The sequence below is a fragment of the Gossypium arboreum genome, chromosome 13 (assembly GCF_025698485.1).
Source record: "Gossypium arboreum isolate Shixiya-1 chromosome 13, ASM2569848v2, whole genome shotgun sequence".
NCBI lineage: Eukaryota > Viridiplantae > Streptophyta > Magnoliopsida > Malvales > Malvaceae > Gossypium > Gossypium arboreum.
This window is the reverse complement of record NC_069082.1, coordinates 93,506,059-93,519,082: the sequence shown is the minus strand read 5'-3', so window position 1 is coordinate 93,519,082 and position 13,024 is coordinate 93,506,059. Positions and strand designations below refer to the sequence as shown.

The following is a 13,024-nucleotide window of genomic DNA, read 5'->3' as shown; positions in this document are numbered from 1 at the left end:
AAAATGCGTTAAGCATGGGGTAAAAATATGTATAAATTACGGTTTATCAAATACCCCCACACTTAAGCATTTGCTTGTCCAAGCAAAAATTCTCAACTCATAATCAAAATAAATTCTTCTCAACTTATAATTTCTATCGATAATATCTCAAAATAATCCATAGGTAATCATACATTGAGAATTCAACTAAAAGAACATAAAAGTTTCAAACATTCCAAGTTAAGCATTTTATTCTAAAAACATAGGTGTCTCCCTTCGTCTAGGTAATTACCTTGAAGTCAAAATGTCACAGAGTTTCACATCCTCACTAAAGATTCACTCAAATCACTTGAGATGTTTAAGGATAATAAATGAAGCACTCATTAGTCAATATGAAAAGTTATTACTATAGGCTTGCATGAAAATCAAATCTCCACCACTATAATTTAAGATGATACATCAATCAAAAGGTCTTTAGAGGGTTGTAATGAGGCTTGGTTAGGGGGTGTGGTCATAAGTTGAAAGAAAGGGTTAGAATCAAGATTGAGTTGAAAAAATACTTAACTAGAAAAAGATTTAATCATCACTTGCATACAACAGAGCTTTTCTCAGAAAATGGAATTTAAACTTCTTTAGCTTATAAGATTACTACTATTAAGATGTATACACATTTTTTTTAATTAAGAACAAGTTAAGTAACATAGACTAACTATTAAGAACAAGACATAGCTAAGCAATTTATTCAACTCAAATCTCGGCAATAAATAGGGATCAAATTAATTTAGGGGATTTCAACAATAATGGGTTAAGGGTTAATAATAAGGGTAAAACAAGAAATGGTTTGTTAGGCTCAAGGGGGTTTACTAGGGGTTAGTTGAGGAGGTAGACTTTTCATGGCATGAGTGGGTTAATCGTAAGTGCCTTAATCATTTTGACATATCAAATCAAATGGTGTGGTCTTGACATGCATAATTAAGCAAGTTCTAGAATAATAGCTCAATACTGACGCACTCAAAGCAATAATAAAAGTGAGCATGAAAGAATTAATAGATGCTCAAAAGGCTCAAAAATCTCACAAAAATTATGGCTTTTTGATGTTTAAAACTTGTGAATTCCAACTCGAAGTAATTCCTAAACTTTGGGGAAACAACCTAAAATTGTAAATTCCTAAAAATCAGCTTATCATGCTTGATTCTCTAATGTCTTAAGGTTTAAACAATCAATGCATAAATGCCTATGTTTTAATTCAAGATATATCATCAAAATCGTAAATCAATCAAAATTTATCCTAAATACGATATGAGAGCTTTCCAAGAGAATAAGGCAGTCATTTAGGGATTTTTCTGGTAATGAAATGAATACCCCCCCACACTTAAGATGTACATTGCCCTCAATGTACAAAGATAGATATTAGAATATAAAAATAAGATAAGGAGAGAAGTGAAACTTCCTGTATGATGAATTCCTCGAACTGGAGTTTTGGAGAGTAATCGATGCAAGAGTGGAGGAGGATACTCTGGCGGTGGTAGAGGTTCATTAGTCCATAAGTCCTGTCCCAAAAGAATATTATATCTAGTGGTAGCTATGGTTGTGGTCGATCAGGACATGGCAGTCGTGGAGAACCTTTCCCGGTGGAGTTTTTAGTTCCTATGCGATGATGAGCTTAAGAGCTCTATATAACTGTGATAAAATCAGGAACTTTTTAGGGGATATTAGGAAGAACAATTACTCATAAAGAAATAACAGAAATGGATAATTAAAAATAAAATTCTAAAATCTAATAAAAATAAAAATAAATAAAAGTAATTTTTATAAAATTAAAACATAAAATAATAAATAAATGTTTTAAACATCTTCATCGCTGGATGGTTCGCGAGGTGGGACTGGCGATGAGATGTGGAGGTGCTGACAAATCTGCTGTAGAGTAGCATCAATGTTGTCAAATTGTTGAAAACACTACTGCTCGAATTGAGTAAGGCGCTCAGAGATGTCAGCATATGAAGCCGCCGCATGAACTGCACGAGAGGGTGGTGATTGCTGAGTCGGTGGGTCCTCGTGCTGTGGAGGGACATCATCAGGAATGTCCTCGTAGGCCTCTTCCTCGGTAGATTGGGCGAGACGATATTGAGGATGGTAGGTTCCTCGGCGCTTTTCGATCATCCTCATATTAAGCATGCTCGAGATGCCTTGTGGAGACATCTGGCTAATGAGGGTTAAGGATGATTCTTGGGTTGCGATGCTGAGGAGCCCGAAGTGTGGAGCCAATCGCGTCACATAGGGGCCAATGAAGATGACCCCCTTCCTATGCCGCTCCGCCTAGTGTTGAATCGCGAGGGCAATGAAATAGGAAAGGTCGATGACGTGCTCGTGCGACATACACCATAAAAATTAGGCATCGTGGGTATTGACGATGCTAGTGCTTTCTCGCCTCCCCGTTAATTGTGAGCCAAAATGGCGTGTAAGTACCTCAGGGATGTTGGGAGAATTGATGCCTTGGAGCGGCTAGGATTGTAGGAGGCAGCGCTAAGGGCAAAAGTGTGCCAGCACTTCGAGAGAGAGAAGTGTATGTGGCGAGTGAGAGCATGTAGTTCATTCTCCTCCTTGAACTCCTCCGTATATAAGCCCAGTGCAGCACCGAACTCTGCGATGCTTAGCTGGCGGATTAATTCGCCTAGGCAAAATTGGACCGTGCTGGGATCATCGTAGTTCGTCATTATGGTCTGAAGATGGAACGTTGAGCATAGTTCCATAGTGAGCTCGAGGTATGTTGGCTCGATGATCTTAAAGAAAGCTCCCAAGGGTCGGTGGTTAGGAGGGCACAAATCGCATCAGCCAACTGAACTTGTTCTACGGCAGCCCAGTCGATGCAGTGGCCCGCAATTAAAGGTCAAGCCCGAAGTATTTGGAAAAGTTCTTTTTGAGGCCCTCGAGGGAACTGCAGGAGAGGGTGATGAATTTTCGTGGTTGGACCCGCAGATGATGACGTTTCTTTCCTCTTCTTCGAAGCAGGTACAGTGGTTTTCTTTCCTCGTGAAGATGACATGGTACTTGCAATCAAAACCATTAATTCATCTTGAGGAATGATCAAAGTAAAATGAAGACAAATTTCAAATAAAAATCAAAATTTCAGCGACACTACTAATATTAACCAAACATAACCAACATAATTATTTTGATAGCACAATTTCGTGACATTATCATTGTAATGGCATGAGAATGGGCATAGTAATGGCATGTGTATGACAGAAGAGTGAGGCTTTCCTAACAACTCGATTTAACATGAAATGTATGATAAATAATCTAATAATGCAAAAATAATGAACAAAATGGAAATAGTAAGAGAAAAATAAAGATTATTTTAAAAATAAACATTAAAAGTAAGTAGAAAAAAGGTGAAAAGAGTACACAAACGCTAAGGGAGAGAAATCAGGCGTCAAAAATGGAGTTGGAGGCGGCGCACGGGCATGGCATGGAGGCCATGTGGAATTGCAGCTGCTAGGGTTAGGGTTTTTGAGTGGGGAAGACAATGAATAGTGTAGGGGATTTATAGATTTTGGGGCACACGGCCAAGTAACATGCCCGTGTTCCCCAATTTCAGCCCGTGTGATTCGCGAATTTTGAATTTGAGCGCTTCTGACATTTAGTCCATGCCCGTGTTCCTTGGGCGTGTGGGTGCACAAGGCCATGTCACACGTCCGTGTCTGGCATTGTTTGCTTCTCCCACGCCCGTGTATTAAGACCCACACCCGTGTCAATCTAACAGGTTCGACCACGGGTGCTAGACACGGGCGTGTCACACACCCTTGCTGTTTTAACAGGTTCACCCACGGTTCTTCCACACAGGCGTGTCGTACGCCCTTGTTGTTTTGGTAGGCTCGACCACGGCCATGTCGCATGGTCGTGGCGTTTTATTCGTAGCCCGTGTTTGGGGAAATCTTTGCCCTATTTTCACATGGCCCTAAGCACGCCTATGTGCTTGCCCGTATCTCTATGAAAAACCTGTATTCAAGAGCTCCGTTAGTAAGTTAGGTGTTGAAGACTAAATTTTAAAGAAGTTAATACAGTTAGTGCTCGAGTTGCCTCCCGAGAAGCGCTTATTTATAGTCTAAGCTTGACTTACCTCTCCGTTGAATGATCATGGTGGTTTGAGGGGTTTATACTCCTCATTCCTGCTATCAATCTCATCAAAATAAGGTTTTAAACGGGTGTCGTTTACCTTAAAAGTGCCGAACTTGGGATGACTTACCTCAACCATATCAAATGGGAAAATGCTGAGTACCATAAGAGGGATTTCTTCATTCAGTGTGGTAGCGATAATGTGGTGATCTGCGGCATCTAATAAGACTCTATCTCCAACCTTAAGTTGATTTAGAAAGGTATTGAGCTCGTTCCGTCATAGATTCAGTTTGTCGGGTGTTCTCGGTTTATACGTCCGCCATTCATCTAGCTCCTCAATTTGTAGCCTTTGATCTTCATGAATAGGTCCTCTACTATTGCTTGAGAATGGCTCATGTACTTCCTTCAGACTCATTTCTTATAAAGAAGGTTGCACCATATTGTCAGTTTTAGTAGAATGGTTTAGATGATCACCTTCAATTTCCAATGTGTTGCCGGAATTGCGAGCTTGAAGGGTAATTATTTCATCTCCCACGCGGAGTGTGAGTTCACCTGTGCCAACATCAATAATTTTTTTACCAGTTGCTAAAAAGGGCCTTCCTAGTATTAAAGAAGTGTTGCTATCCTCCTCTATGTCTAGAACAATGAAGTCAACGGGAAATATAAATTTATCGATTTTAACTAGCACATCTTCAATAATACCCTTAGGGAATCTTATAGTTTTATCTGCTACTTGAATGCTCATCCAAGTCTGTTTGGGTTTCCCGAGACCTAGTTGCTTAAACATTTTGTAAGGCATGATGTTGATACTAGCCCCTAAACCAGCTAATGCATTATTAACATCTAAACTACCAATTAAGCAAGGAATCGTAAAACTCCCTGGATCTTTTAATTTGTTCGGTAGCCTATTTTACAGAATAGCTAAGCACACTGTGTTTAGCTCCACATGCGACGCCTCGTCCAACTTTCGCTTATTTGCTAAAAGCTCCTTTAAAAATTTTATTACATTTGGCATCTGCGATAGAGCTTCAATAAATGGTAAGTTAATATGTAATTTTTTTAAGAGTTTAAGGAATTTACCGAATTGTTCATCTGAGTGGTCTTTCTTTGTCGCGTTATATTCAACATTCACTAATTTGTTTTTATTATGACCTACCTCACCTTGACCTTTGCTAACCATAGTTTCTTGCCTCGGTTCTGGTTTAGGCTCAACAACTCCTTCGTCATCTTGAATATTAATTGCGTTGAGCTATTCCCTTGGGTTGGGTTTAGTATTACTTGGCAAGCTACCTTGTGGTCATTCAGAGATTAGTTTGGAAAGCTGGCCTATCTGAGTTTTGAACCCTTGGATCAACGCTTGTTGATTTTTAAGTGCTGACTCAGTGTTCTGAAAATGGGTTTCTGACACTAATATAAACTTTGAGAGCATCTCTTCAAGGTTCGGCTTCTTTTCCTGTTGATAGGGTGGTTGTTGAAAACTCGGAAAATGTTGTGGTCTTTGATTTCCTTGACCGCCCTACAAGAAATTAGAGTGGTTCCTCCAACCTGCATTGTAAGTGTTACTATATAGGTTATTTTGGGATCGAGAGTTATTGTTACCCATATATTGGACTTGTTCCTCTTCGATGCTAGGGTTGAAGGGTTGATACTCTGTGCATACTCCTCCTCCATTCGTCTCGCACCTTATTACTAGATGTACCTGAGTAGAACCAAGTAAGCCATCAATCTTTTTATTTAGAAGTTCTAGCTGATTTGACAGCATAGTAACCGAATCGCCGTTATAAATGCCTACTGATTTAGTTGGCTTAGTCCTCATAACTTGCCACTGATAGTTATTCAGTGACATCTCATCTATAAACTCATAGGCATCTTCAGGTGTTTTATTATTGATGGTTTCGGCAGCAGCTGCGTCAACCATTTGTCGAGTCAAAGGTTCAGGCCATTATGGAACGTTTGAACCTGTAGCCAAAGCGATAACCCATGGTGAGGGCACCTTGCCAAAGCGATAACCCATGGTGAGGGCACCTTCTCAGTAAGTCTTTGTATCTCTCCCATGCATCGTAAAGAGTTTCTAAGTCCATCTGCACAAACGAAGAGATATCATTACGTAATTTAGCCGTTTTAGCCGGCAGAAAATATTTTAATAGAAATTTTTTGGCCATTTGTTCCCAAGTAGTGATTGACCCTTGTGGTAATGAGTTCAACCACTGTTTAGCTTTGTTTTTCAATGAAAAAGGGAATAACCGAAGACGAATGGCATCATCAGAAACACCATTAATTTTAAATGTATCGCATAGTTCTAAGAAGTTTGCTAAGTGAGCGTTGGGATCCTCATCCTGCAAACCATCAAACTGAACAAATTGTTGTATCATTTGAATAGTGTTAGGTTTTAGTTCAAAAGTATTTGCAGCTACAACAGGTCTAACTATGCTCGATTTAGTTCCTGTTAAAGAAGGTTTAGCATAATCATACATAGTGCGTGGAGCAGGATTTTGATTAACCGCAATTGCAGGAGGTAGCTGATTGTCTTGGTTTTCAGCCATCTCTTCAGTTGGGGGTTGAGTATCGTCCTCTTGCGCGTTCTCTATGTATCTTAAGCTTCGCCTTATTTCTCTTTGATGTCTGCGAACTGTGCGATCGATTTCTTTGTCAAAAAGTAGTGGTCCTGACGGGTTTCTTCTAGTCATAAACTATAACAACCTGCCAAGAGAAAGAAAAAGTAAATTAATAAATAATAATAATAATAATAATTAAATTAAATTGCAAGAAAAATAAATGGCTAAATTAATAAAAATTGAGCGTTCCTAATATCTTAGTTCCCCGGCAACGGCGCCAAAAACTTGATCGCGTGATTTCGTGATAGGTTTTAAATATTTATAATTAATCATTCTTGAAACTAACTATTATCGCGATGTAGGCAAGTGTACCTATCACACAGTAGTATAGTTTTAGCAAGACTGAATTGTCGAACCCAAAGGAACTAAAAATACTAGTAATGACTGTCTTTTTATTATCTAGCCTAAGAATAAAGTGGTTTTATTTTAACTAACTAATTATCTAAACTAAGAATTCACAGAGAATGGAATTGGGGAATTGCTTTTGGGAAAATCGATTGAATTAAGACAATACCTAAGGAAAAATCCACCTAGACTATACTTGTTATTCTGGTTCCGAATCGGACGATTTATTCATTTAACTTGTTCCGTAGAGATCCCTAAGTTATGTTATTATCCCTATTCAAGACTAATAACGTCTAATCCCTAGATTGAATAATTGATACCTTTCTCTAATTAACACCCTAGGGTTGCATTAACTCGATCTATGAATCCCCTTATTAGGTTTCACCCTAATCCGGCAAAATCTTGTCACCCTATGTCTAGGCGCGCAAACAACTCCGCTTAATTATGACAAATGTACTCTTAGACAGGGTCTATTCCTCCTCTAAATAAGAGCTTATCTTGATTCAGTATCCTGGGATATCGAAACAAGAATTAAGAACACATAATTAAGAACAAGTTAAATATTTATCATACAATTCAGAAAATAATAACAAGATTCGTCTTAGGTTTCATTCCCCTTAGGTATTTAGGGGTTTTAGTTCATAACTAAATAAGAAAACATCTCAGAATAATAAAGAATACAAAACATAAAGAAAACCCAACACTCCTGGAGGGGAAATTGAAGAGAGATCTTCAGTCTTGATGGTGAATCCGGCTTCTGAGATAGATCAATTGGCTTCCTTGGAGTAATTCCTTACTCCCTATTATGTGTCTCCCTTTTCTTCCTCCTCTAGGGTGTATTTATAGGCTTTGGAATGCCTAAGAGCCCTCAAAATTAACCTTTTCTGAATTGGACTCAACTTGGGCTCGGCAGGGACACGCCCGTGTGCGATTACTTCAGGCCGTGTTGATTTGGTACTTTGGCCCATTTTCTCCGTTTTTGGCCCGTTTCTCATTCCTTTTGCTCTCCTATGCTCTCATAAGTATAAAACATGAAATTAAAGCATTAGGAGCATCGAATTCACCAATTCTAATGGGAAATCATCCATAAAATGCGTTAAGCATGGGGTAAAAATATGTATAAATTACGGTTTATCATATGTCACACTATGAACACCACAAGTGAATAAATCCATAAATGGATCCAGGATCTATTCTACTTGGGTCATGCCCGATGTAATATCAGTCCAACTAGTTACATCTATGCCTCTATCTTTTGGGAATCATTCGTTTCGATGCTCAAGACAAGGTATCTCCCCAATTGGACTTGATAGATGACATATTAGACTTTCAATCAGTTTTCTCATTCCAATTAGGCTAAAGACATTTTTAGGTTCATCTACTAATACAAGTTGTCTTTCTATATTACGATCCAACCATGTAATTTCGCTTGGTATTAGTTAAGCGTTAATAACTAGTAAGCCAATATTTGTCTCTATTTTGTTTTGCACGGAAAAACAGTGAGGACAATATATAAAGGGTATTAATGTAATTAATGGATGTTATTGTTAAACCAATTTGTTCAAAAAATAAAAGTTACAAAATGAATATACTACACTTAGGGCACCAAATCCAACAACGTCGACCAATATGGGAATATGCAGTTAAATCAATGAGATGGAGTTCGACATGCTTACTTGAGAGCATGTCTCTATCAAATTCATCTCTCTAGTTATCCATATTCACTAACAGAACATCCTAGGTGTTTTCAGTATTCTTGATTTACTCAATTTCCTTCTTGGCTTGAATATTCTCCAACTAAGGATGTCCTATATCGTTTACCATTAACCTTTTTAAGATGAAACTTTGATGATTTAGTTGGGACGTATTCACTATTAAAGGATTTAGAAGTAGGAAAAAATTTAATTCTAAGAAAATTTGTGCATTTCTTAATCACATTGAAGGTGATCCTTGTTCACCACATAATAATGCCTTGAAATCTTGTGTGGATTGATGAAGCAATCTAGGTATATTTATAAAGTAATGCACCAACAAAGTTTGCAACAAATTTTGAATAATAGGTTACAAGTTAAGACTTCTATAGATGTTGTTCTATGACTTGGATTTCAAGCTTGTGCTTTTAAATGTGATGATGAGACACTTAATTCAAAAAGTCGTGGTAATTTTATTGAGTTGATTCAACTTTTAACTTCCTATAATGGTGTCATTAAGAACGTTGTGTTGGAAAATGCTTCTAAAACAACTAAATATGTCTCTCTTCCAATTCAAAAGGAGATTTTGCATGTTCTTGCTAATAAAGTGCAAAAGAAGATCCGTGAAGATATTGGAGACTTAAAATTTTGCATCATTGTTAATGAAGCTTGTGATGAATAGAAAAGAGAAGAAATGGATCTTGTTTTGAGATTTGCTGATAAAGATGGCTTTATTAGGGAGGTTTTTTTTTTTTTTTTTTTACCTTTCTCATGGCACAATCATTAATTCTTAAAATCAAAATATGTGCTATTCTTTTTTATCATAATTTTGATATTCAAAATATCAAGGTTATGATGGGCTAGCAATATGTGCAAGGACCGGAAAGGATTGCAAGTATTTTTTTATTAATCATTAGTCAATGTAATCCTGAATCATGTTTTATTAGAGGATAGTTAACTTCTTTAACATCGACAAGCAAAGATTTTAGAGGAGATTGAGTACAACTTTAATAATCAAACCTAGAAAATTTGGGTGGTATACTACTTTCTATGGTATCAACATCTTTCTCTAGAAAAAAAAAAATCCAATCTTTTTTCCTTTCTAATGAACAATAAATTTGCACAGCCTATAATCACATATATATTAATTTAAATTTATATTTCTTGTTTTGCTTCCAACGGGAAATATAACATCAGTTCCACTACACTATAAGTTTGTAAGATATAAAATTTACATTTGTATGTGTGTGTATATATACACCTACATACTTGCTACATATAATCCACTACATTATTGGTTTTATGGGATAAATTACATATATACACCTACTATTGTGTAAAGCTAAAATTGTTAATCATCAAAGAAACACCCTTTGGAATAATGCTTTTAGTAAAGAACCCATAATATTTTTAGTCTATTTACTTTTATTTAAAAATTCAAAATTATTAAAAATAAAAAAATATTTCATGAAATTTACGCTTATTTGTCATTTTCTTGAGTTAAGTGGATCATGAAAAATAAAAATATGATAAAAAAAATCAACTTACATATTTACTAAAGAATCCTTTTCTCCGTCCTTTATCTTTGTTTTAAATGCGTGAAATCTCATAAAACTTGTAATGAGTTTATTGTGCTAAAAATATATATAATTAGAAATTAAATAGAAAAATAAAATGAAAAATAAAAATATTACAAAAAAATTTACAAACCTCAATTAAAAGAGATTTTGTTTTGGGATAAGATTTGCTGAGAAAGAAACTTGAAGCTTGAAAGAAGGAAAAAATTAAGAAATTTTCAGTAAAGCTTGTTAAGAAAGATAAAATAAAATTATTTTAAAATTACACTTATGTGATTTAAATTTGATAAAGACCCAATTAAATTATAGATAAATTTATCAAATTTATTTTTATTAATAATTTAATTTAATATATAACAATATTTATTTTAAAAGTTGTTGGGTCAATTTGATATACATAAGAAAATTTTAAATTCGCCTCTGGCCCATGCATCGGTCTGCCCCTGGACCTCATTATGTCTTCACATCTAACTACTTTTGTGGTTTTTTATCATTGTTTTCGAAAATATAGTTGATCTAAAATTACAGTCATGTTTATTTACAAACAATTATATGAGTGATATAATATTTGTATACGTATGTATATTGAAATTATAAATTTAAAATATGAACATATATTTAAAAATAATATATAATAAATAAGGAAAAATGAAACCATGTAATTAGAAATTTAATATGTACATAGGTAATAAAGTATACATAATAAATTTAAAATATATAAGTAAATTAAAATAAAATTTTAGTTAAGTAGTAAATTTAAAATTTTCTAATATAGGTTTAAATTTTACACTACACATGTTTTTATTGTAAATTAAAAATATTAAAGTGTCATCGAATAATACAACTAAATTCAATACGAAAAATCATTTATTAATAATATAGATACAGTTTACTTGAAGCGAAGCGAATAGCGAACTGATGTGCTAGTGCTAATGTGGTGTAACCATTGGGCATTAGCGGTGCCACCGATTTGAAAACCAGGGAAGTTGAGAGTTAAGAACCCTCAACTGAACGATGAGTGTGATATTATTGTTATTATTGCTTCAATGTTCTAACAGGAACAGTGTTTAATGATGATGAAACATAGATCATGCTTAGGTCCCCCAAAGAAGAAAACCTGGTAACTTTTTATAATCTCAGTTTAATATCTAATTACAAATACATCAACAATGGCAGGTGCTGTTCTAATTATTTGTTTTTCAACATCGGTACAATATACCCATTGCTTTAGTAAGCTCACTAAATTTCAAAATCAGTCTAGATGGATGAACAATAAAAACATCATATTAAAATTTATTCTCAAATATTTTATCTTATGAAACACATAATGTGCTCATAGATAAACATTTATCAGAGGAAGTACTATATTAGATTGTATTGCATCTTCACTGCAAAATACAGGAGATATGGAAAATAGATATTAGATTGTATTGCATAATATTTTTACATGTTCTAACTATAAAATACATTTATGATAATAAAAGTTAATGAAAACCTAAGAAGGGTTTTTTTTTTTTTTTTTAATCTATATAATTTCTTTGATTCCCCTAACCAAGTGGATCAGTTACCTGGAAGAAACAGGATTTAAAGCTGTAGCTAAGCCATTCATGGCACCATAACCTTTTGAGCTGAACCCTAAACACCCAAGCAAGCCTTGTCTGTAAGGCAAAAAAGTCTTCTTCCTCATTTCTTCAGCTTGTGCTCTATTTGCTGTGTAATGCAATTCATGGGGTGATGGTGGAACCCTCCTCTTCCCCATTCCATTCACAGGCTTGTGGTTAGGTTCCTGAACCACAGCATTGCTCTTGTTCCCTGCTTTCTTTTCCTTCAATGGAGAGAATGAAAAAGTTGACCATAACTTAATATTGTTGCTTCGCCCTTCATTTTTGCTCCTTATAAAACCTTTAAGAAAAACCCATCCTTTTGATCTTCTTCCATCTGAAGAAGAAGAAGAAGAAGCTGACATTGGATCACTGATGGTTTCATTGTTGTTCCTGTCAGTTTTATGGCCTAAATCTTTATCTAGGCACATGTTTTGGTCATGGATTTTAAGGCCGAAAGTAGCATTTCTTAAAGGGGACATGGATCTTGCTCTTCTCTTATCCACCCTCACCTTCACATCTCTGCCTCTTACATCTTCACTCCCGTCATCATCTTCATGTTCAACATCCAGTAAAGGAGCCAAAACCTGAGGCCTTTCCAAATGAGTTGATAGCTTCAAGGGTCTGATCTTCCCATTTAAGAAAAGTTCATCAGCTGAGGTCATGGATCTTGTTTGATCCGACCCAGTATAACCAAACCTTGCAGAAAACTCAAACTCGGAACCAAGAGGCAGCGGTGAGTTATCAGGTGAAGATGGTCGAGTTGATGATACCTTTGAAGCTATTGAGGTCATTGTAAAGTGGATGGGGCTAGCTGGTGCACTATAAAATAACCCACCATGAATCCATCCTGGTCCTGGTTCCCGACCAGGGCTTGAAGGAGCACTAACATAAGGTGTGGAGCAGGTGCTGTCATAGTCTTCAAACAAAACTTGAGGAGGCTCATGGAGTTCTGTTTCTAAGTTGTTTAGAGTTTGAAACTCCATGCCTTTTTCCAGTGTGACCAAAGCTTAGTGATTGGCGAGAGAAGTGACAAATAAGATTGAAATGCCAAATGGGAACATGTATTTTTGTGGGGGTGCTTTACGATTGTCAGACTC

The 13,024-nt window shown here is 35.9% G+C and overlaps 1 protein-coding gene and 1 non-coding gene across 2 annotated transcripts; one reads left to right on the top strand and one right to left on the bottom strand.

Annotated features, from left to right (window-relative positions):
- The first annotated feature begins 6,102 nt into the window (after window positions 1-6,102).
- On the top strand, window positions 6,103-6,209 carry LOC128287703 (small nucleolar RNA R71). The gene has a single exon (XR_008278403.1). It is a non-coding gene; the product is annotated as a small nucleolar RNA R71 (small nucleolar RNA).
- Window positions 6,210-11,887: 5,678 nt separating this feature from the next.
- Window positions 11,888-12,923, bottom strand: LOC108462110 (uncharacterized). Its single transcript, XM_017762104.2, has one exon. The coding sequence runs from the start codon at window positions 12,908-12,910 to the stop codon at window positions 11,888-11,890; it is 1,023 nt and encodes a 340-aa protein (XP_017617593.1). The 5' UTR covers window positions 12,911-12,923.
- Between the last annotated feature and the right edge of the window lie 101 nt (window positions 12,924-13,024).